Source organism: Camelus ferus, chromosome 16, assembly GCF_009834535.1.
Source record: "Camelus ferus isolate YT-003-E chromosome 16, BCGSAC_Cfer_1.0, whole genome shotgun sequence".
NCBI classification, from domain to species: domain Eukaryota; kingdom Metazoa; phylum Chordata; class Mammalia; order Artiodactyla; family Camelidae; genus Camelus; species Camelus ferus.
This window is the reverse complement of record NC_045711.1, coordinates 22,538,915-22,564,232: the sequence shown is the minus strand read 5'-3', so window position 1 is coordinate 22,564,232 and position 25,318 is coordinate 22,538,915. Positions and strand designations below refer to the sequence as shown.

The following is a 25,318-nucleotide window of genomic DNA, read 5'->3' as shown; positions in this document are numbered from 1 at the left end:
GGGGGCTGCAGGACAGAGAACAGGACACAGCAGTACCCCCCAGCCCCAGGCCATGCAGCCCACAAGCACAGAACCTGGGGATCTGCCAGGCCTGCCCAGTGCTAGTCCACATTCTGGCACATACATGTGAGCGGCTGTCCACTGGCTGCCCCGTCTCCATGGAGACCAGCTCTTCCATCTCCATTTCCTGGCCATTTGCTTGGGCCCCCTGGGAGCAGGAGGAGATGTCTCTAAGCGCGCTCTGGCAGGGCGCAGAGAAGCTGCAGCATTCACTGTCCTGTTGCCAAGACACCCTCCCGACCCCCCAGGACCCTGCTAGGACCCCCAACTCCAGCCCTGCCACCCTCCCTCCCCTCTCCCCGTGGGCCCAGCGGGATCTCATGCCAGAGGCCTTGGTCATGGTCTCCGAAGCGCTGGGCTTGGGCCCTTCCCATTCACGTGCTGCTGAATCATTTGAAAAAAATGCACCCCAATGCTGGGAGGATTTGCTGAGAACAGTGCGGCTTTGTGCAGGGAACTGCTGCTCTGCACTCTCTCCGCCAAGACCCCGCAGAGGAGCCAAGCTCAGCCCTGTAAACCCTAGGCCTGGAGCCTGGAGTGGGGGCAGGGGCAAGGCTGGGCCGGGCAGGAGACAGGGGGAGTTTGGAGGGGCGCTGAGAGAACCCCCAGCCACCCCTCTGGGACCCCTCCCCACCCAGAGGCTGCGGAAGGGACTGGATGGACAGACGTGAAGTGAGGGACAGCAGACGAGGGTCCTGTCCTCATGCTGCCGCTGGTAGGTTGTGACCCCGGCAGGTCTCCCCCTCCAGACTGCCTCATTTTGGGGAGCGAATACATGCATGCCGGGCCCGTAGCTCAGGTCCCAGGCAGCACGGACAGTGCAGCAGCAGTGACCGGGCATGGGACACAGAGGCCTGTGGTCTCTGGGCTGACCCCACCCACCGCATTGTTCAGGAGACGGGAGCTGGGACGGAGCAATCGGGATCCCAGGGCCCACACTCCCAGCTTCCAAGGCGGAGGGAACCGAAGCGAGCAGGCTGGGCGGCTCATGCCCTGGTTTCTCAGCTGCTCCTCCTTAGTGCAGCCTTGCAAATAGGCCTCCAGGTGGCAGCCCACCTGCCCCTCAGAGTGGGCAGCGGGCAGGGTGCCGCCCACCCAGCGCCGCACCTCCAGCCGCGGCCAGGCTGCGGCAGGAGCTGTCCAAGATGGCTGCGCTTCTACACGGACCCCATCCGTCCCGTCACAGAGGGCGGCGGGTGGAGGCAAGATGCCGCCCACACCTTGCGGCCATCTTCTGCTCATTGGAAAAACCACTGCAAGTCAGAGGGTCCCCTGACCCCACACCCAACTTTAAAAACCTATTTCCCCATTATTTTATATTTCTGAGGTTCTGGATACTATCATAGGCACTATGATCTCACACCTGGCTGGGCGGGGAAGGGACAGGTGTGAGGACCCTCAGAGCAGCATGCATGGAACGTGGGGTCACATCCAAGATCAATGGCGCCCACAGCCCTAGCCAGGGCAGGAGTGGCCACGTCGCTGCGGGTGAACTGCTGTCCCTGTGTCTCATGTCCAGGCACCTGTGGGTCACGGCAGGCCTGCACTGCCTGTGGACAGCGGACCTCGTGGCTTCACCAGCGCCGCCTTCCCCAGCAGACGCCTTGGACAAATGGGACCAGTCCCCCAGCAGGTCGGCCACGGAGGCCTTCTCGAGGGCCCCAGGTCTGGAGGGGCTCAGAGGCAGGCCTGCGAGGAAGGGAGCAGAGGACACAGAGTGAAACAGGAACAGGAAGCTGCCCCCAAACGTGGGGCAGAACAACAAAACCAGGGGAAAGTTCTAGAAGATATAGTTTCAAAGGGAAAGAGCCCGTTTCAGGGAGACGGAAGACCCTGCATGGAGCCGCCGCGTGCAGGTCCTCACCCCCCCAGCAGGACTCAGTGGGAACCTTTCAGCTGGCGCAGCCCCAGGGCCCTCGGCACCATGATCCAGCTGTGTCAAAGGGACCAACGGAGTGACGACAGGGGCTGCCCACCCCTTGGATCCCACCAAGAGACGGCAGTTACCCGCCATATCTCCACTGGGAATCATGGGAGGGCCAGCTTTTTCGGGGGGGAAGGGTGCCCTGGAGGCCTGTTTCATCACCCACACCATGGCCTGGGCAAGTGGCACCCCTCCCACCCTTCTCGAGCCTTCTGCAGGACAGGTAGGAAGGGCAGGGGTCTCCTCCTGCTGCCGGGGGACAGCGTGGGAGCGACTATCCAGGCAGAGATGACTCACCCTCCACCACGGCTCACTGCCCAGCCCCCACACCTCCTTTTATTTTAGCTCAAGGGTGGCCGAGAAGGGGCGATTCCTCCCCAAGAATATGTGGGCCACCAAACACGACCTTTGAAAGTGGAAACAAAAATAACACACTCAAAGGCAGGCTTGTTCCATCATCTGACTGTGGCTTCCAGGCCGAGTCAGGAAGACCTCATTACTCAACGTTTGGGTCCCATCGTGGCCACGGTTTTAAACCTGGTGATCCCACGACACCCCCTCCGCCCTCTCAGACCGAGGTGACCCCACAGCGACAGACGGGAATGCCAGCTGAGGCCTGGCTGGGAGCCAACACCTCTCCCCGCCGGGAGTCTTCATCCGGCCGGGGAGTGACAGAGCTCTCCTGGCCCCAGGACTTCCACCTTCATCTTTTTGGGCTCAGATCAAACTGCGGAGTGGCTCTGCAGCCCTGGCCCCGTGACATTCCGGAACCAGATGAGAGGAAGAAATAGGGCCAGGATGGAACATTTTCTCCACCTACAATGGAAAGGCCACAGACAGCGGGGACCCACATGCCGGAGACGTGAGCTGGCGGAAGGTTCCTCACTCAAGCTACTGATGTTAAAACAACCAGAAAAACCCATGGAACGCCATTACCGTCTCGTACAAGTGGACACGTCTGGGGGCTGTGGGCTGGATGCTCAGAGACATGATGCTGGGCCAGGGCCCCCACATCCCCGAGTGTTCCTCCAGCACCATCTGTCGTGGCATCACTTGTCACCTGTATCCTCTACTTAAGCCCTAGACTCCCACGTGCATGTTGTTCACGGCTCACCTCCAGCAAGCGGGGCAGTGTGTCTGCCACTCAGTATTTGTAAAGGAAAAATAGCATATGGTCAACCCAGGGCCAAAAAAGGGGGGGGATGAGAATGGGGAGAAAAGTGAGAACCGGGACCCCTCCCACACCCGTGTCCCAGATGCTGTGTTCAGACCTTCCAAAGGCACTTTTGATCCAAGTGCACGAGGGATGTAGTTCTCTTTTGGGGAACAGGCCCAAAACAGAAGCAGCTAAGGAAACAGGGCTTGAGACAGTCGCGTGATGATGTGTCACCTCGGGAAAAATGACACCTGCGTGTGACACGGATGTATTAACTATGTTGGATCCAGAAGAGCTCCCAAAAGACCACACGTTATATGGTACCCTTTTTTTATAGGGTTCAAGCACAAGTCAAACTGAACAATATAGTGCGTGCGTGTGTGTGTGTGTGTGCACGCATGCGTGCATGCGTGTGTGTAGCGAAGTGCAGGGACAACCCCAGGCTCAGCAGGTCTGCAATCCCGCTGAGGAGGAACAGGGCACAGAAAAGGAAGTAGCACACAGAGAGAAGCTGGTTTTCAGCAAACAGCCCAGATCTTGGGTTTGGGTGATGGGCTCTCAGTTGTTCATTATATTGTCTACAAAATACACATGCCATCACAAAAGGCTATTCATGGGCCGACGATGCCAGCGCATCGTGACTGAGGAGGGTCAGTCTCGGTGCATCTGAGGTCCTGGAAAGGAGGGAGGGAGGGAGGCACCAGCTCTGCTCAATATGTGAAGTCAGGGGTCAGCCAACCCTGGCCCCAGGGCCAAAGCCTGCCTACCACCGATTTTTGTAAATAAGGTGTCTTCTTGGAACTCAGTCACACCCATTCATCTACGTGCTGCCTGTGGCTGCTCTCCAGCTGCAATTGTAGGCGGGAGCTGTTGCCACAGAGACCATCTGGCCAGCAAAGCCTACGGTGTTTACTATCGGCTCTTTGCAGACTAATTTGTCCATCCCATTCCATCCCATCCCAATCCCTGAGTATGCAACTGACAGATAACACCCCACCCAGCGCAGGGTCTCCTGGCGGCCAAGGCTGCTGGGTCAGAGGTAACGCTGGGGGGTGGGGAGGGGCCGGAAAAGGACTAGACACCCCAGTCCCCCCACCACTGCCAGCCCCAGAAGGAGACTGTAGGGCTGGATCACCGGGAACACTTCCCGTTTCTTGTTCCTCCCAGCCCCCACTTCCTTTCTTTCTCCCTCCCTCCCACTTTCTAATATTAAAATTACACGAATGTTACTAAGTGATGTTCTATTAGATGAGGTTGGCTTGAAAGACTAAGAGATTTTAGTTAAATCTCTCTGCTAATGTCTCAGCAATAAATGATGTATCTTTTGAAAGTGTGCCTGTCTGACCTTGGATGCCCCCGAAAGTCCAGCGTTTATTTGGCTGAAACATCTGAAGCACTTCACTTTACCTGGAGTTTCCATCTGCGCCCGCGGCACATGAAAACAGCCTCCGCTCTGGGCCACACCTCGGCTGCGCTGGCCAGACCCGGGCACCGCGCCCCACACGGTTCCTGTTTTTGTGCTAAGGAGCCGTCCTGAACAGGACTTAGTTTTTAAAAGGCAGGACTGGGACTCGGCACAATCCCTGCAGGGGAACTCGCTCCAAAGGACGGGAGGACGACTGATGGCCCGTTTTTTAAAGAGGCTATGGGTTTCTGAGCGGACAACGCAAATACAAGCACAGACGGGGGTACCAGGCCCGGCAGAACGCCCAGTTATCAGCGATGTATTTACTGCAGGCAGGACTCTCGTTTTTAACATAGTCTCTGAAACTCTTGCAAGCGTTTCCTGGCTTCTTCAAGAAACTGCTTGTGCAACTTGTTTTGCTCCAGAATGTGCTGTTGGAGGTCACGGATCATCTGACTGTGCCCGTCATCGTCGACGAAGCCAGCCGAGGGGGACGCAGGGCTGCAGTCATACGCTCCTTCCTTCCCTGGGTCGGGACGGGAGTCGGGCCTCAGACGGGCCAGGTTGGCTTGTCTCGGTTCCCTCCTCCCACCTTCTGGCTCCGTCTGGAGATCGGCCCCCAAGCTCTCCTTCGGGTGCTCGAATGGCTTGAGCAGCTCCAGCTGCTTTGGTCTCTGACGCTTCATCTGCATTTTCTGCTTCTGCCTCGCCACTATCAGGCCCGCTCTGTCCACCTGTCCTCGTGGGTGAAGCTCACAGGGTCTGGGCAGCTCCTGTCCGGATTCCGGGCTACATGAGAACAGGTTCTTTCTGCCCATCAACATTCCTGCCTCGGGAGACTGTGTACTGTCATTCTGCACCACACACTTGGCCATCCTATGGGATTTGGGGTTCTCCAGTGTGCTTAGTAACATTTTCAAGCTGGTTTTGGATGGTGTCAGGTGGGCGTCCGCGCCCGCTGGACTCATGGGCTCTCCAGCCGGCACAACGTCTGCCTCTGGGTCTCTGGCTTTCTTCTCTCTCTGGCTCTCCCTGCTCCGTGACTGCATCCCCAAGAAGCCCTGTTCTTCCCTGGGGCTCTGCTCTGTCCTGGGCTTGAGGTCCAGGTACAAGCTCAGGTGTTTTTTCAGCTTTCTGTTTGTATTAAACAACTCCTCGAAGGCAAACTCCAGCTCTCTCTGCCACCTGCTCTTGCTGCTGAACCTGCGTGGGCACGCCAGTGAGGAGGTCTCACTCCTGTGGGCCCGGCCAGCCGGCCACAGCTGCTCCGGGCTGCTGGCTGGGCCCTCGGGACTCTGGTGCAGACGGGTGGTTCTCGGGCCTTGGGCGGGGAGAGCTGACCCCTTCCCCGGCAGCCTCCTGCCGTCCCAGGCTGCTTCTCTGCCCCACTTCTCCAGGCACATGATCTCCCTTGCCAGAGCCAAGAGCTTCCCCACGTCTGACCCTCTGCTCAGCTCAGGGTCCACGGGACGGTGGCCCCCGCCAGTCTTCACTGAAAGCCCTCGCTTCCCTTTTCTCCTCTCTGGCGGGGTCGGGGTAGGAGGAGTCAGGCCAGGGGCCCTGGAGGCTCCCGGCCTCTCCTGGTCCACTGCTCCCCTCCGGGACACGGAACGCCAGGGCTGCCGTCTGACCAGCTCTTCCCTGTGACTCTTCTCGGCCCGCACGGCCGCTCGGGGCTTACCCCCAGCCCTGGGCGGCCTGGCTGCTCCCCGCTGGGCCAGCCCCTCCAAGTCAAGTTCACGGTCCTCGGCCCGTCCGCCCCCCACACCCAGCAGATGTGCCAACCACAGCCTTTCCAGGCCTTGGACTTGCTGGTCTGGGGCCCCCAGCGACTCTGCCCCCAACACCTGGGCCAAATGCTGGAGCAGCTGGCTCTCCCGCTGCTGGAGGTCCTGTCTTCTCTGCAGAGGCACGTCTCCCCTCTCTCGGACTTGCAGCAACTTGTGTTTTTGCCTCGAAAGCGAGGCTTCATCGTCGGGGCTGGGGCTCCACCGAGCGGCTCTCTCTGTGTTTCTTTTCATGTCGAGGACCTTTGCAGGCACAGCTTCAGAGGGGAGGTGGTGTGAGCCACGAGGGGAGGTTCAAGGGCACTGGGGGCCAAGTGGCCGTGGGTGCCACGCCCGCTGCACTCAAACCCACCAGGGCAGGAGGACACAGTGCTGCCCAGAGCGTTCCGAGGGGAGCGAGGTCCTGGAGACAAGGCACACGGGCTCTGAGTGCGGAACAGACACTCTCCCAACACCCACCCGGAGGGCCTATCCTCCGGCTCCCAATTTCTGTCTCATGCACCTTGACCGAGACCCTGTGGGGCAGCTGTTCTCAAGAGGGTGTGGTTTTGCTTCCCAGGGGGCCATGTCTGGAGACAGTTTTGGTTGTCACACCTGGAGGGAGGGGGTGCTACTGGCATCTAGCGGGTAGAGGCCAGGGAGGCTGCAGAACATCCCGTGATGCACAGGATGGCCCCAGGACAAACAGCGACCTGGCCCCAAATGTCACCAGTGCCGAGGGTCAGGCCCCACCTTAGCAGACAAGTTAAGGTTCAGGTGGGGCATGAAAATGCCTGGCCCTCTGGACTGGGAGCCACGTACAGATGAAAGCAGAAGTGGAGGGAGCCTGCCGGGAAAGGGGTGGAGAGGTGTGTGCGTCTGTACCAGGAACCCACACAAACCCAACAGAGAGGAGGTTAAGCCAGTCGTATTTTTTTTTTTTTTCATGACTCTTTGGCGGCGGACAGGAACACATGCCCACCAGGCCGTCCTAGAGAAGGGGCTGCATTTCCACCCGAAGGCATGGAGTCCATTGCCACTTGCAGCTGACGGCAGAAACGGCTGGATTTGGGCTAAAGGAGCGGCTTCCTGGACACCACCACCTGCGCGGAGGCCCCTCCCCTATGTGGGCACCCCTTCCCGCCTTTCATTTCAGTCTGCATGGCGCCAGGCTGAGCCCTTCTAACCCAAAGTGACGGCGGTCGTCAGAAAGCACCGCTGCATCAGCGGGACAGCTGACGTCAACTGCTCCGCTCATCCTTTCCTTTTTTTTTAACAGTAACCCTTGAAGGAAGAAGGAGCTGTCAGCAGCCCTGGTTCACAGGTGGGGAGACTGAGGCAGAGAACCACCGAGAAACTTGAACCAGATCACACGGCAGGCGAGTGGCAACCGCCCCTCGGGTCGACCACAGTGTCTTTGACCGACCTCAGCTGGGCACACTGCTGCCGGCTTTGGGTGAATCTGATCACGCAGTCACATACTTGGAAGAGCGGTTAATATTATATGTACCCATCTGCCAATCACCATGACGAGCAAGAAGACAGAGAAAGAGAAAGTTGGAGCATTAAACTTTGATTGAGATTTTCAACGAAAGGGCCATAGCAACTCAAGAAAGTTGGGGGAAAGAATAGTTTCTTTGTTGTTTTCAACAAATGTTGCTGCGAGAATTGGATATCCACATGCAAAAAAAGATGAAGTCAGACCCCCATCTCACCATATACAGAATTACACACCACGTACAAAGATTAACTCAAAATGGATCACAGACCTTAACTTAAGGTTTAAACTATAGAATATGCTTAGAAGGAAACACAAGTGTATCTTCATGACTTTGGGTTGGGCCAAAACCTCTGAGATACAACACCAAAAGCATAAGCAAGATAAGAAATGGATCAATTTGACATCATCAATATTAAAAACCTTCGCACTTCAAAAGACATCATTCCTAAATGAAAGCACAAGACGTGGCCAGGGAGATGTCTGGAAACCACACACCCCACCAAGGACTTGAGCCCAGTTTGCATAAACAACTCTTACAACTCGGTAAGAAGAGGACAAATAATCCAGTTTAAAAATGGGCAGAAGACTGAAACAGATGTCACCCAAGGAGATTTATGTATGGCTAATAACGCCCAAAACAGGATGTTCAACACCAACAGTTATCAGGGAAATGCAAAATGAAGTGACAATGAGACACTGCTTCAGTGACAAGCACTGGTGGGGACATGGGGACATCGGAACCCTCCCGTGCTGTTGGTGGGAATGCAGAGATGGTGCTGGCCGCTCTGGAAAACAGTTTGGTAGTTTTAGGAAAAGGTGAACGCAGATTCATCACATGACCCAGCAACTGGACCCCTCAGTGTGCAAGCAGGAGACATGGGAGCGTGCCCCCACACCATGACACACGTGCAGAAACGGAGTGACTGTCCCAGCCCACAGGCAGGAGAGGGGTTTGAATCTGGGACCCAAATGGCCAAGACTGAGCTTTTCTCATCCCTGGAAATGGCCACAGGGGAGTCCCAGCAAGGGAGAGGGAGAAAGCTGTGACTGTCCCTTCGTCTGCCTTGCAAGACAGCTGGAGAGAACGGGGACAATTGCACCTTGAGAGCCGAAGTCTATTTCTGCGCCTGGAGCCACTGGCTCTCGCCCCGTGTTAACTGGTGACGATGAGCAAGACCTGGAGGAGTCTCTCGCGCTCCGGGAGGCCCCACCCACTCGGAAACGCCGATACGCCCCGAGGGGACATGCAAATGATGAAAACTTAAAACACCTGGATCGTGACCTTGAGGATAAAGCCCAGGAAATTACAGTCAGCTCCCTGGTTGGGGAATGAGGACCCTGAACAAACCGACAGATGCACCCTTCCTCCGGCCCCCAGCTCCCCCACACCCTCACCGCCAAGCCCTTCCCCGCACGCTGACTTGAGACCAGAGTGTTCTGAGCGTCCTGGGTTCTCCCTCTGGTCCTCTGATCCTGCTCCCCCATCGCGGGCCAGGCTGGCCTGTGCCCTGAGCCACTCGGGAAGCCGCAACCCTGTCCAGACAGAAGCCCCACTCAGAGTGGCAGACGGGAGGGCGAGGTGGACACCCGGCTGGCCGCCCGCAGCCCCCAGCGGACACTGGGCCCTTTTTCCTCTCCCTGTCCGCGTCCCCGGTGCGAGGAGCCAGCCCGTGGTGGTCACCTGGGCAGCAGCTCAGACAACCTCTCAGCCGAGGCAGACCCCCTCCAGGGCCGCCAGGGAGAGACCCTCCTCACCGGCAGCAGTGGGGCACCAGGCCCATAGCAGCTTCTGATCCCCTAAGGAGACTCTGGGGCGCCCCATGCCCGGAAGGAGGAACGGCGATCACACCACGATGGAGGCTGTGCGGCACCCGCTCTCCAATGGCAGGCAGGCCTGGGGTCCAGTCGGAGGGTCTCACCTGAGCCTCCTCCTCAGGCTCCTTATGGACCCTCCCCCCCCCCCGGCACTGTGGCCACGGCCACCTGTCTAATTCAGCCAGGGGGTCACTTCCGCATCTACAATGGTCCCTGCTGTCCACGCCAGCCAGTCTGCAGACACAGTCCCAGGCCACCTGCATCCCGGTCACCAGAGCAGCTGGTTAAAATGCAGATTCTGGGGTCCTGCCCCTGACCGATCCCTTCCCAGCCTCGGTGGGGAGGGGCCCAGGAACGTGCTCAGATAACCATCTCACCAAAGTCTGCGGGCAGTCCCTGGCCTGCAGGATTGGGAACATTCCAGCAGCTCATGATTTGGCCCACCATCCCAGCTGGACATGGCTGGCCAGGCTCTGCCACCCCGAAGGCCCCCCACCCAGGTCCAGTACCATCACTGAGCTCATGTCCATTCTTCTTCCTCAAATAGACCCCCCCATCCCACCCACAGCTCCCCAGCCCAGGTCTGGTTCCTCCTTCCTCCCGAGGTGGTCCCGATTTCTGCAGCAACGAGGCCCACGGACCCCGCACCCGGTGACACAGCTGAGCATGTTTTCTTTGAAACATTTAAAAATAGATACAAAAGGGCTCTCAATCAGCTGGCATGGCCAGAGAGGACACTCCCTTATAATTACAGTGCACTCCTTCACATGTAAAGTTAAACATCTCTCCGTCTTCTGAGAGGGCACAGAGAACAGACATAACTTGAACTTTTTAGGAGAACTCTGGCTTATCTTTAAAACTATAATATAGGGAAGCCTTCAAGGGCTTTTAAGATATGCAAGACCCTCCAAATTGTCATATATATATATGAATATACTATATATATTCGCACACACGTCATACATATGTATATGACAGAGCTCTTCTAAACTAAATGACCTCAGAACACAATTTGGTTTTTTCAGGTTGAATTTTTAGAGCCTCCTACATCCTCCTCCCTGGTTGTAACTTGCTGTGTGTCTGACGGCATCATCCCCTCCTTTCCTTGTATGGCTTCTAAACTGCTATGGGCTGGCAGTCACACAAAGAAGCTTCTCAAAATCGCGTCTAAAGAGTAAATCTAGTCTGGGGCCCTGACAGCCTTTCCAGGAGTCAAGTACCTGAGCGTCTAAATCCCGGGCGTCAGCTTTGGATGTGACACCCCCCGCACACACCCACCCTCGAGGAGACGAAAACCAGCTGGAACGCAAGCCACGGCTCGGCTAGTTCACAGGCCTGAACACCCGGCCAAGCCTAACAAGGCAAAGCGCGCTGGGAACACACCTACGATCCGTGCGTGGGTCCCCAAATCCAACCCTGCAAGCGCCAAGTGGGAGAGTGCAGCTCCCAAGACGCAAAGCTGGTTATACCTCACCCGGGATGGCCCAGGAAGTGCTCAGGACCACCTCTGGCTCTGAGCATCGCAGAGACGTCGACACAAAAGGACGCCTCACGCAGGAGGAGCTGACCGTCAGAAGACTGTCTACCTAACTTGAGAAGAGGTGTGCACATCCAGCAACGTCTAACTAGACAAGGTCGTCGGGGGAAGTTTCCCAAATCAAAATAGAACTATTGAAATGCTCAGGAACTCACCTACTAGGAAACCTACAGCAAAGGAAAACTCCACCTTTACTCACTAAGGAGAAAATCTGAATAAGAGAGACGCATCTTCCCAGATGGGATTCGGAAAGGCAGGCAGTGGCCTGGGAGAAGGGACTGCAGCTTCAGAGTTCAGGAGCAGAATGCAAAAACGATCAAAAACAGGTCATAAGAAGAAAAGCCTTAAGGAACCAAGAATGCTTGGAGTGGGGCTTGCAAGTGATGGAAAGTCCAGAACGCTGTGCTCTGGTGGTTCAGAGTCCTGACTGTGTGACCCAGGGCAAGCTCACCTCCAGGTGCCTCAGTTTGCTCACCTGTAAAAGGGGGACAGTAACAGCAGCACCCTGCTGCATAGATGCTAGCACTCATCACCGTTAGAAACACCCAAATGCTTGGTGAACCGTCTGGGGAAGAGGATGGTTACTTACTGTGCGTGTCTCCAGATGCCTGGACTAGACCACCGAGAACACATTACAGGGAGGCAGAAACTGGCTGGGTGGAAAACAGCACTTTCTACAGGGTTGTCTTGAAATCATTGGGCTGACTTGTTAAGTAGTGAGACACCCATCACTGGAGGCATCCAAGCCAAGCCCAGAAAAAACAAACATCAGAAACATTTAAACTCCATTTTCCTGAGTTCTGGACTCTAAAAATAGCTTTGTGACACCCAAGGGGCTGCCCAGAGCCTCTGTTTTTGCTCACTTCCCGATCCTCACTCAGCTAAGTTCCAGAGTGCTGGCTCCTAAGGCTGGCTGGGCGCTGGACGAGCTGTCAGAATCACCTGGCAGGGAGCGGGTCCTGGTAGACTAAGTCCTGGCCAGACCCCACTGCAGGTTTGTCCACCTGAATCCCGGGGTGGGGGTTGTGAATCTGCATATTCAACCATCTTCCTGGTGCACACCCAGGGCCGGGAAGGTTCTAGAGGCAAGGCAGCCAGCTTCTCGGAGAACAAGCTCAGGTCATGGTGTCTGTTACCTCCCCAGCCAGCTTCATCAAGACAGACTCGAGGCACCGACCCTTCTGAATTTGTGGGCGACACCAGGCTAGCTGGGGGGCTGCTTATGACTGATCCAACTGGTGCCTTATTAGATGTCTCCTGACAATGCCAATCACAGTCCCGCAAACCTTACGGCTGCAGCTGCCCTGCCTAGGTCAGCGGCCCCCAATAACAACAGCTGTTCTTGTTCTGGCTGTGCAGTGGCCTCTCCCCACACCCCTCAAACAACCACGCCCCCCAAGCCCATCCCACCAGTGTCCACCACCCATCCTTCCAGATCAAACCATATCCACAGAGCCCCATGGTGCAGGGACTCTCAAACTGGCCTTCTGGACACGTGGCCTGGGCACCCTAACTGGTCCATTTCCCCAGGGCCCCTTAAAAGCCTCACCAAACAGCTGGACACAGAAAGAACTCCACCCCCACAGGGGACCAGGGGGTGGACACAGGAACCTCCACCCAGAGGGGCCTGCATGGGGTCTTGGGGCCCACTGACCAAGCTTGGCTGGAATCACAGCTTCCCACCTCCGCCAGTGCCCCGCACCTGCCCCAGCTGGTGAACTCTGGCAGCCGCTGCCACGGGAACCTCAGACCTGGGGTGCTGTGACATCAGAGCACCAGGGCTGAAGTCAGGGACAGTGACAAGCCAGCCAGAGGGCAAGCACCCATCAGGACACTGGTTGTGGGTCCACCCATCACAGAGATCTGACGCAAAGGCTGGGCTGACAAGCAAAGGGACAGCTGACTTGGGGGCGCCGTGAAGACGCCTGGCAGGTGCGTGCTCTTGGTGTTTAAAGATGCTCTGGCAGGCAGAAAATCCTTCCTTCCCCAGCCTGGCAACACGGTGACAGCATTCCTCGCTCTTCTGAGCTGTCACACCTCAAGGTCAGGGCTTCCAACGACGCTGGCCACCACTCCTCCTGCAGGGAGAGCACCTGTCCCCAACGGGTTGGGAACATAGCCCCTCTAGGACGCCGCTGCTGAGCTGAGCCATCTTGAGGCAGGGAGGTGGGGAGGACTGCTGGCCTGAGGTCCCCGCCCCAAATAAGAAATGGGACATGCCTGACCTCATGTCTAGGGCTGAGGGCGATCTGCACAAATTTGACAGTTAAGAAATTCAGTCTGGGGAATGTGATGTTGGCCCCAAGATACCAAAGCAACCAATCTCGGGGGTTGGTTTCCTGAGAGGAGAATGTCAGAGGCAGGAAGCTGGAGCTCTAGGGGGCAATGCTGATCCAGGGACAAAAGCCTGTGTGGGCGGAAGGGCCCCCGCAGAGGGAGGTCACCTGGTCCCTGACCCGGCGTGGGGCAGGAGGAGCTCTCCCCACTGGAACTTCTCGACCACAGTTCACCCCACTTTTTAGGGCCTCTCTTCTTGGCCCTATGATACAAAGTCTTATGTCTACTTCTCCTTCCCCAGAGCACCCCGTCCCCCAGTCCCTTAGCCTCTTCTCAGTGAGACCATGTACACCCACCCACAGAAAGGGACAAGCTTGGAGTGGGGGCGGGGTGGGAACGGGGGCACAGAGGACATGGTGGCTGAAAACTCAGCTGCTGGGGCCTCTGATGGCATTCCGGAATGTCCCAGCACAGCACCACCACCATCCTCTCCAGGCTGCTTCTGGATCAAAGCCACTTCTCCCAAGCCCAGGCTCTCCCGACAAAACCTCAGGGTTTCCTAGAACGCAGCTCCCCGCTCTGGATTAACCTGTCTGCTCAATGGGGCCTCCTCCACCACTGAGCCAGGACCAGCCCAGCTTTCAAAGTCCGGGTCCCTCCCACCGCTGACTGCAATCAGCCCCATGCTTCAGCACACCCTGACTCTAAAAACAGCACGTATCGTTCAAGTTCAACAGAGAGAAATCAGAAAACAGACACTTGCAAGAGAACATCTCATTTCCCCTCCTTTCTCTGAACCTTTTACATTTCAGTAAGAAACTCTGTCCCCTGGGGCCCCGCACAGCCTCTGAGGCTGTGATGTGGCCAGTGCCCTGCTGCCATGTCCGCGAGTTTCTGACACTTCCCTGAGACAAACAGGACGAGGTGAGGGTCCCTGTAACACGAGCCTGCGGCCTCGTTTCCCTCAGAAAAATTCCTGCACACAGAGCTGCCTGACCAAAGGGGAGACGTTATTTTTAAAGTCTTTGATCGGCTCTGCCAAAAGGCCCTTCTAAGCTCCTGCACTGCTCAGGTTAAGACAAAACATCCCTACCAGAATCGGCCCTTCCAAGCGCAGCCAGGCTCCGAGCCACACGGAACAGAGCAATGGAAAGTCCAAAGCTGTGACGTCCGACCTGTTTCCAGAGACCTGAGCCAGGACCTGGCTCCTTAGACCCCTGGCGCCAGTCCTCAGCTGCGCGACCTCGGTGAGTCACCGACTGCTCCCCACCCAGACAGGGCAGGACACCTGCCTGACCTACCGCCTGCCTCGTGGGAAGAGAGGAAGTCCTTTTGCCCTGAGAAGCCCTAGACAGACAATCGATGCTTTTACCTAAGAGACTCACAACTGAGGACTATCTGCCCTCTGGGGACTCCCGGGAAGCCCACCCAAGATCAGAAGAGGCCAAATGAAGTCTCATCCCAAGCCAGGCTCAGTCCCCAGCGATTCCTCCCCCTGGAATGTTCTACAACAGAAGGCTGGGTTCTTGCCCTCTTTTAGGCCCGTGGCTCAGAGAATGATACCCCGCAAGCATCCTTGCTGCTGGAAAGCAGGGGCAGGCCACCAGGTGAGAGGCGAGCCAGGCTCAGGACGCGCACGCTCGGAGGTGGGGAAAGCTGCCATGAAGGGCCAGGTGGTAGCTAACCACCACGCTATGCCGCCTCGTGGCTCAAAAGCAGCTGCAGACTTTGTATTAGGACCGGGCGTGGCTCATCCCACGACAGGCAATCGGAGGCCGGGGGTGAGTAGTTTGCCAAGCCCTGAAAGGCCAGCAAAGTTCCGGGAGGCCGACTGCATCACGCTCCCCCCGTTGCAGGGCACGGCCTCGGGGCAGCACCAGTCAGAAAGGCGCCCCCGAGTTTCCCCTCGGAGACATCGGATACGCCCAGCTCAGGGAGCCTCTGAATGTCACACACCCCAATGCCTGCACAAGCCCGTGACTGCACTAAAAACCACTGAATTGTCCAGTGTAAATAAATGGACAGGATGTGAATTATACCTCAGTAAAGCTGATAAAAAGCAAAAGTCTTTGAGGCAGAAAAATGGTAAGTCTTTCCCAGAAGCAATAAACCCTTCCCTAATCAAAGTTAGGCAGCCCTGGATGTGATCCCCTCCCTCCAGGCTCAGGGCTCACACCCTCTCACCTGCAACCTTCTCTCTGCCTCCCCGCTCCTGAAGACATTCACCCCCCATCTCCCCGTCACCTTTTAACTTTAAAATAATTATACAACTAATACACGTTAATCACAGAGAATTTAGAAAAATGCAGACAAGCAGAAAGAAACACAGATCACCCTGGCTCTCACCCACTGCCTTGAATTTCGACAGACATCCTTCCAGACTCTTCTCTCCATGTTATGCATATGCACAGTTAAGGGAAAAAGGGACAGAGTTACAGACAGAAGCAGTCAAACTACATAAAGCCGGCAAATTTTCACAGTGGTTACCTCTCTAAGGAAAAGGAGGGGGCTGGGGCCAGGAGGGTGAACAGGTCCTGGGCGGCAGTGACTTCTTAACCTGGGTATGTGTTCGATGCCTTTTTACAGTTACGCATTGTGCATTTAAAAAAGTATACTGGACAGCGTTTAAAACGTTGAAGCATACAGACTGTAACTGGGCTTATAAATTTAATGCACTCTGAACATTTTTCTAGGTCATTAAACACGAATCCATAATACTGTTTAAAATGACTGCTTAATATTCTACTGTCAGGATAGAGCTTAATTTATTTAGTTCCTCTCCAGCTGATGGGCAAACCTCACAAACAAGATCAGCTCTCAGGAGTTTCCCTCCGTGGCCCTCCATCCTTTACGCTCTGCAGAGACCACCCCCTCCGAGTGAAGGGGGATCAGAATCCCCACATTCAGCCTCCTCTCTGTGAAGCCTCCTCTCATTTTAAAACTCTTCTTACTCTGTTTGCTACTTGTGGGCCCCTGAGCAAGTGACTCCATCAGCCCGTGCCTCAGTTTGACCCTCTGAGAAAGGGAAGCTTTGTGAATGACAACTGTGAATTACAGGAACGTGTGGAACACAGTTCCAAGCACTGCGCGCTTCATAGCGACAGCTGCTGTTATGTCATTTGTCACTGGTCACTTTCCCTTCTGAGAACTGTCAGGGTTTCCCTTTGAGCTCCCTGGAGGCACCGGAGCCCAGCATGTGTCTCTCCAAGCTCCCCTACCTGTGTGATAACCACGGTCAGCCCTCAGGGCTGGGCGAGGACCACACGTCCAGCACAGCCTCCAGGACAGAAAGAGGCGGATGCACCTCCTCCCCCCCGCCACCTCTGGCCCCGAATGCCTCCCATGGGCACCATCCGAGGCCTTCCCCCTCTGTCCTTTCTTGTCATCCTCGCCCATAACCCCTACCTCATCTCCTCTTTGGAGATGGAGAAACTCCAAAAGGAGAGGCAGAGGGCACTTGGCCCCAGATCTCTCCCTCGGACTGAGTCGTGGGGTTGTAGAGGCCCCCTCACACATCCCCACTGTCTGCTGTAGCTTTACAGCTGGAGTCCCCACCGTCACTGTATCCCAGCAGCTCTACAGCGATCGCATGAGGCGATACCTGGCCGCTGGCACCGAGGTCAAATCCCAGAGGCAGCCCCTCCAGTCGCCCCCTCCCTCCTGCCTTCTGTCTCCCAGGTCCTTCCTTCCTCAGTGCAGGTGCCTGTTCTGCTCACTTGGATGACTCCGAGCCCCTCAAAACCCCGCTTCTGCTCGCAGCTGCCTTCCCACTCCGGCCCCCTCCCACATCTAACAGCTCTCGGGAGACAGCAAAGACCTCCCTGGTCCCCACCCCCGGGCTCCAGGCTCTGCTGCTGCGCCCGCGCTCAAGGTTGCCCTCACTTTTGTTCCAAAGACCCTTCCTGCCGTGTCTCCCACTCCCCACTACAGGCCAAAACCTTTTAGGGGTCACGTATCCCTTTGAGAATCTAGGGGAAGTCACAGCCCCACAGCCCCAGTCCCCAGAAAAACACGGCCATGAACACACACAGAGACACACACACACACACACACACACACACACAGCTTTGCCTACAGTTTCAGGGCTCAAGAGTGCCTCCCATCTCTGGACAGAGGTCCATACATCCCAGGTTAAGACCCTTCTTTACAGAGATTACACCTCAATTTGATTTTTTTATAGCAAACACTCACCTAGTCTGCCTTGCTGGGGTCTCCAGAAGCTTAACCTAGGTTGCCAACTGGACACACAGACCCAGGGAGAGGCTCAATTTTGCCAGCTACAAAACGCGGCTCTCCTGGGTCTGTCACTTCTCCACTGGAGCTACACATCCATGCGGTGACGGGGGTACCAGAGGCCCCAGGGATCCCAGCCAGCCCCGGCCTCAGGAGTCCTGGGGGGCGGGGCCCCGGGAGGGGGAGCCAGCTGCATTCCACCCACCCCGAGACACGGGGGCGGCCCTGAACGTCACTCGGTGTGGAAGTCCTCCTCCCTTCCCCTCCCTCGGCTGCCTCTCCCCCCAGCATCCTGGGGCATCTCCTATACCCCCGCCCCGACTCTGACACCCTGTGGTCCGCACGGCCTCCAGACCCTGCAGCAATGAAACGGAAGTGCAGCCAAGCACTCTCAAAACCTGCCTGCTCGTGTCCAGCTGTGCACAAACGCAGTGGCCAACCTGGACACTAAGTATCTGTGACATTCTCTTCTCACATCTAGACTGTCCCGGGTACCCCCTTTGGAGACGACTGCTCTGTGCCAGCTTTGGTGGGCATCAGAATCCCCTGGGGAGTCTGAGCAATGTCAGCGCCCACACTCTGGGCCCCCAGGGTCCAATACGGGGTGCCGATTCAGACTCCTGTCTTCCAGCCACCTCCCTGGCGATGCCCGCTGTCACCCACAGGCTCACATCCCTCATGCCTCACCTCAAGCCCTTGGGCTGGAACGCAGAACCCCTCCCCCTCAACCGTGATAAACCAGAAGTTTGGTCCTACCCTCCCTCGGGCCCTCCTGCACCCGAGCCTGCTCTGTACCTAGAACTCTCTCTCACCTTTCCCGGCAGCCTGTCCATTGGCACGAGGAAACAATGCACTTTACCGTAACTGGGTACGTGTTCCCCCAGCTCCGTCCTCCAATCTAGGGTTCGCTATGCTTCCAACCTTGATTTCCCAACTCTGCTTTTCTCTTTCCAGAAAGACCGCCCTAGGCAGCAGACCACTTGCCCTTGGCCCTCGTTTGTGAGTGCTGCAGGGTGGAGGGCGTCCAGAACAGGAAGAGCTGGGGGGCACTTACACCCCATCTTCAGTCTGCCTTCTCCTGACCTCCTTCATGCTTCTTTTTCTTGCTGTTTTTTTCCCATCCTCCGACGACCTTGGGTTCCCCCAGGCACATCTCTTAGCTGTTTTGGAACCCAAGGGGTTCATCTGTTCCCACAGCCCCGTGGGCACTGGATCCATGGCTCTGCGTCAGGACTAGGGTGGCTGTGTGCCCCAGCCCGTGCCCCTGCCCAAACTGTCTACACCTGCACCAGTGGGATGCAGCTGGCAACCCAGCTGAGGAGGGGGAGAGGAGAGGCAGGACCCAAACCCAGCTGCTGCTCCAGGACCGGCATCCAGGACCACAGGCTGCAGAAGATGGAGCAGGTCCCAGGCTGCAGGCTGGCACCACGGCCTCAGGTCACAGACAGGGAGGAACCAGCAGTGTCTCCCAGCCACAGTCATGCCCGCAGCACAGCCTGCAGGCCCTCACACATCTCTTCTCTCTGCCTGTCTCCCAACCCTGGAGAATACATCTTCTGGGGACATTGTCCAAAACCAAGCCCAGGAACCTGAGTGCCTCCCACGGCACCCCCCCTCCCACCAGAACCCAGAATTTCTCTTCAGATCCACAAATGCCTTTTACCTTGCGACACAGTTTCTTTGTTAATTATTTATCAGAAGCATGTGGTGTCTGACTTACTTTATACCACGACCTGGCGGTCAGGATCGGGGTCTGCAGGGCTTCTGCCCACCTGATCCACAGTCTTACACCTGCGTCCACGCTACCCGGCACCAGTGTCCAGCACTCCTTCCTGAGGGTAGAAAACACCTTCCTTACAGCCCCTGGGGCGGAGCCGGCCACTCCGTAACAGCTCGTGGAAACCGGGAGACTGATAACGATGACCAGGATGTACAAAACACACACCGATTACATACTCTGCAAAACGAGTCGCCAACAGTGTCTTTCAAGGGCACCGCCCCCGCCCCTGTGCACTCAAGGCCTCACTCAACTCACAGGAATCTCCCTCCTTGCTTCTCCCCAGCATGTGTTTGCTGAGGTCGCTGCCATTTCTGAGTACTTGTGGCGTATATTCCTGGGTGGCCACTATCTGGCCCCCATCAGGGTGTGCCCAAGGCCAGCCCATGCACCCTGGCAACCAGCATGTGGCCTTGGCTGTGGGCCCTGCCCCAAATGGTGCTGGAGACCATCAGAGGGTCTGTGGAAAGCAGCGTCTGGAGATGGGACCACCCCCAGAAAGATGGCATCGCGGGTGTGCTTCTGGGACACAGCGGCTCTGGGCCCCGCCGCCTAGGATGGAGGGGAGATTTTATTCTCTGGGGCCAGAGAGCTCCTGGGTTTATGACTCCAGAAACTGGCTGGAGCAGCCTGGGTCTGCCAAGCCGCTCAGTCGGCTAAGTTACTCCAGGCTCCCGCACCGTGGCACTGCCCGAAGTACCAGCCCAGAGCTGGTCTCCAGCCAGACGACTGGAGCTGTGCAGCCCTGCGGGAGATGGCGAGGGGCGCCATCAGACGAGAGGGAAACGGGCCAGCCGCACATCCGAGCCACGCTGAGACGTGAAGTGCTTCCCTCTTGTCCTCATTTTCCTGGAAAAGGCCACGGAGCAGGGTCTTCCAGGAGGAGACCAAGCCACCTCCTCCATCCCTTCATTCTAAATCCCGTAACTTTGTAGTAACTTTGTCAACCACAGTTCCAGTCCTACTGGCTGCAAGAGTGAAGGAGACGCCTCCCAGGGGTCCACACGCAGGCAGGCAGAACTGCGCCTGTCTCCTAAGCCAACTGCCTCCTACAGACAGCGAGTCCTTCAGCCAGCCTCATCCAGCCGCCAGCGAAAGGAGCCCGCACGCTGCATTCAAGGCCAGTCCTTAGGGACCCCAACACGTGCCAGGCCACCACCCTCCCCAGACCTCTGGGCCACTGCCCTGGCGGCACAAAGTCACCCGTGGGGCTTCAAAACTACAAAAGCTGAGGTCTGAGTCAGACTTTCTATATCTGCAAAGGGACCCAGACTCCAGGCAATTCTGCTCTCAGCCAGAGCAGGGAATCACTACCGAGGAAGTCAAGGACCTGCACCACCCAAAGGGGAAGTGGACGAGGAAAGGCCGCACCCTGGGACGTCTCAGCAAGGTATCCCCGGTCAGCTGAGCACAAAGGGGCTGCCTGTGGAACAAGACGTGACAGCCTGGCTTGCAGAGCATCCCCCCCAAAATTCATGTCCACCCAGAAGCTGGGAACGTGGCCTTATTTGGAAATAGGGTCTTTGCAGATACGATCAAGTTAAGATGAGGTCATCATGGACTGGGTAGACCCTAAATCCAAGGACTGGTGTCCTTATAAGAGGAGAGAGAGGTCACAGAGAAGGTGGCGTGTAAAGACAGAGATTGGAGCCATGTGTCTATAAGCTGTGGGAAGAGACCTGGAGAGGGGCCTGGAGCAGTTCTTTCCTAGAGCCTCCGGAAGGAATCTGCCCCGCCAGAACCTTCATTTTGGACTTTAGGCCCCTAAACTGAGAGAGAACCAATTCCTGCTGTTCTAAGCCCCCCAGCGCGTGGTCCCTTGTTCCAGCAGCCACGGGAATCTAGTGCACTGGACTCTGCAAGGGGGGACCCCAGGGCTGGGCTGGGCTGGGGTTAAAAGTTCTGTCTCCACATGATCTTGGTGGTTTGGGCACAAGTGCCAGGGAGCCGGGGAGAGAGGATAATGCGCGAAGCAAGGAGGAGCCTTGAGGCCTGCGGACACTCCCGGAACCTGACCTTTGCTGCCCTTGATCCAAACCCAAAGCAAAAACAGCCCCAGTGCTGCCCCGCGGATGCTGGGCAAGGATGGGTGTGGCTGGCTGGGCGTTCTCTGTGCAGCCAAGGGCTGTCAGGGGGTCCCAAGGCCCAGCCCCTTCCTGCTGTGAGCCAAGCCTGGGAGCCTTCTAAGCCAAGGATTCCTTCTGGGCCTGATTCTGCCCTAGAAGCACAGTCTCTCAGCATGGGACCCAGACAGGCCTGGACTCCCAGGGGACACCTGTGGGCGGGCCCATTCTGGCTCCCCCACGGGAAGCAACCTCTCCTTCCCCTTTAAATCCTGCTGAGCGCCGAACCCAAATGGGAGAACAGAACTTAGTCCCCACCCCACCCCATCCCCGATTCGGGGTTTTGTGGCAACCTCCCTGCGAGCACACACCACGCCCCGAGCGCAGGTGGCCTGAGCTCCGGGGTGCACACAGGTAGGAGCACCTGAAGGCCTGCCGCCAGGCTGGGTTGTGGCCAGGAGCCAAGTGTAGGAGATCAGAGGGGCGTGGCTGCCACGGAGGAAACCCAGAGACCCAGGCTTTGAGTTTACACAGGAGAGGGCAGCTGGGACTCAGCATACCTGGCCTGAGACAGGGTGATGGGTTGGCTGTGACTTACAGGCAGAAAAGAAAACCTGCTGGGAAGTCAGAGGAAGCTGCAGAGGCCCACCTGCTGTGCATCTGTCCTAGTGGTTTAACTGAACCCACCCCCAGGAAAACCTGGCAGTCAGTCATAGTCACTGTCACTGCGGCAGTAGAAGCCTGCAACTGTCACACCTGGATGGAAACCTCCAGGGCCCAGCTGGTTCCTCCCATTTCTGCTGCCTTCTCCCCACTTCTGTCCCCTGCCCCTCTATGGATCCGGACAAATAACCATCTCCTCCTTCCCTCGGGGGTCCTGAGGGTTTAACATATATTTTGGGGGGAACTCTACGCAGTCTTACAACCCTACCTGCAACCTCCAGTCACCAAAATCCCCTGTTTGTGTGGATGTCCTGAAAAAGCACTCGCCACTCAAGGACCCCTCTGCCAGACCCTGTGTGCCATGCTTCCTGGGCAGGACATGGAGCAAGGAGCTTGCCCCTGGGGCTCTGCTGCCCCTCCGGGCCTAGGGGGAACCTGCCCAGGGGAAGGAAGCTTCCATCCTGCCCCTGCGGAATCTGGTGAACCCTACATGGGGCTGGAGGAGAGGCCCAGGTAGAGCAGCCCCTCCCTACCCAGTTCCAAGCCCAGAACAGCCCAACTGCCGTCTCACCTGTGAAAGTTTCTTCCTGGGGTCCTCAATCCTTCCACCCACCAAGGCCGAGGCTTCCCCACCCCCACGCTGTGTCCCCCACTCTCCCTGCCCCCGGCGCCGGCATCCCAGGGCCCTCTGCCTGCCAAAACCCAATCCGTTCCCTGGCTCCCTTTACTGGGGCTGGAGCTGCAGCGGAATTTCGGTGGAATTTTGAGGTTGAGAAGCATCTCGGCAGCGAGGAAAAGAAAGGGAGAGAAGGAAGGGGAAAAAGAAAGTACGATTTTGGCGTCAACTTGCAGGATTCTAGAAGGCACCGAGGCTTGGGAGGCGGGCGCTGGGTCCCTCTGCAAGATGCGGGCGGGCGGGGCACCGGCGAAACCTTGGGGGTCCCGCGCGCCCCGCGGGGGAGGTGAGCACCGGGCCGGGGCGGGGTCGCCGTCCTTACCTACATCTGCATTGCAAAATGCCTGTTGCGGGTGCACCGGGGAGCAGCTGCAGGCGTCGGCCGGGCGGAGCAGCGTCCCCAGCAGCAGGAGGCCGAGCGCGAGCCGCAGGCTGCGGGCCGCGGCGCCCATGGCGGGCGGGGGGCGGGGGGCGCGGGCTCGGGCTCGCCGCCGCCGCCTGGGCTCGGGGCGCTCCCCTCTCGCCGGCGGGGGCCGCGCGGGTCTCGGCGACGCTTCGCGGGCGCGCCCTCTGCTCCGGCCCGCACTCGCCACACAAACTTTCTTCGCTCTGGGGCGCGGGGCGCGGCTGGTGGCGCGGAGACGACAGCGGGCGGGGGGCGGCGGGCGAGCGAGCGAGCGAGCGATCGCGCCGCGGCCCGGGTACCGACTGCTCCACTGCCTTCTATGGATGCGTGCGCCGCGGGCGCGGGCCGAGCCGGCCTTTTATTGCGCTCGGAGGCTGTTCGGCTCCGCCCCCTGGTGGCGGGCGGCCAATGCCGGCTCCGGGAGCTCCCAGAGCCCCCTCCCCGCGCGCCTCCCGCGCTTCCCGGCCCTCCCCCAAGCCCGGCTTTTGTTGTACCCGGCCTGGCACGGCCAGGGCCCTCCGCTGCGCACCTGGCTTACCACCGCCGGGGGCCGCACCCCGCAGCCTCACAGGTCCCCAGATGTTGGGCGGTGGGTCGAGGAGTAGGCGCTACGGAGCAGACAGCTCCCAGTGGACCCTGACTCAGCGCTTGGGTCTCGAAGCCCACCACTCCAGGGCACCAGGCGGCCCACCCACCACCCCTTCCCCTCCAGCCTGGCCCGGATTGCCTTCCACTCCTGGGGTCCCTTAGATTCTAGCCGGCGCTTGAGCCAAAGGATGTGCGCTTTGGAGAGGGGGTCGTTCCCTGCCGCTTCTCTCCCTGCCCTCTCTGGCTGGGTGGCCTCGGGAAACTTACCGAGGATTCCTTTTTCAAATGGAGGCCTTAGAATTTTAAGTGTGCTTGACCAGTTGAGTTGGAGGGGGGAGGGGACAGTGGTTACTATGAACAAAACAGGATTTTATATAAACTGGCCATATTTTTGACCAGCCAGCAAGAGCCTGGGGGTGGGCCCAGGAGCCCAGGAGGCACTATGATTGGATGAAGGCAGTTTCTGGGCTCTGCTCACAGGTCCCTCCCTTAGCCCACAAATGTGGGAGCTGAAGGACTTTTCCCAAAACACTTCTGTGTTCCAAGAAAGGCGGAGAGTCTTAGAGGTGTGGATTGCCCGGGCAGTGTGACTGCCGGGTCCCTGTCTGCCTGTCTCTGAGCCCCTTCTGTGGTGGGCACTGTATCACATGGGGCCTCATTCTTGCCCACAGGATGTTTGTAATCTAGCTGGGGAGTTGTAAACCGAGAAACAAAATGACATAATTAAAGAATAATTGCCTGCTAAACTGTGTGGTGCTGACTTGAGATATGAAACTGGAAAATACTGAAGGAATGGAAAAACGGCTTCTTTCTGTTTATCTGCACTTTGAAACAGACAACTTGGAGAAAAGTTAAATAGACAGCAGTTATTTTTAGCACCTTGACAAACCCAGAGTCACTTTTTCAGCCTTTGTTGCTGTAAAATAGAGTCATGTCCTCCGTGAAATGACGTTTGATGCTAACTTTTTAAGTACAGTTCATTCGGAAGATTATTGCACGTTGGCTGCCTATAGCCTTTTCCTTCCTTTCATTCTTTGTTGTTCCATGTGGAACAAAATGCCGCCGAATTTGACAGAAGCTAAAATCAATGTGTCAGTGTATGAAAGAAATAGATCACTTAGGGGCTCTCGGCCTTTTAGGCAAGATAGATACATAAATGAGCAATTATGAGTGAGGATAGGAAATATGGCAGAGGCAGGTTGACGGTGGTGCACAAGGGAAGTGGAGTCCACACCCGCTGCCCAGGGCAGGAAATACAGGGCCTGGGCCGGCCTTCCTTCCTTCCTCCCATCAGCCGTGCTTACTGGAGCATCGACAGTGGACGCTGTCCTAAGAGCAGGGCATTCATGCCTCTGCAAAGTGGACAACGGGCCCTGGGAATGGTGGGTGCAAAGCCCCCTGAGGTGGTGAATGAGGAGAGAGAGGAGGGGAGACGACGCAGGGGGGAAATTCAGAGGGGCTTGGAGGGGAC

General features: G+C 57.4%; 1 protein-coding gene across 1 annotated transcript in view; it reads right to left on the bottom strand.

Moving 5' to 3' along the window:
- Window positions 1–23,615, bottom strand: part of TIMP2 (TIMP metallopeptidase inhibitor 2) — a 42,859-nt gene extending 19,244 nt beyond the window's left edge. The window contains exon 1 of the mRNA XM_032456700.1: window positions 23,176–23,615. Within this exon, the coding sequence (XP_032312591.1) occupies window positions 23,176–23,305 (130 nt within the window). The 5' untranslated portion in view covers window positions 23,306–23,615. The remainder of the gene's footprint in view (window positions 1–23,175) is intronic.
- Window positions 23,616–25,318: the final 1,703 nt, after the last annotated feature.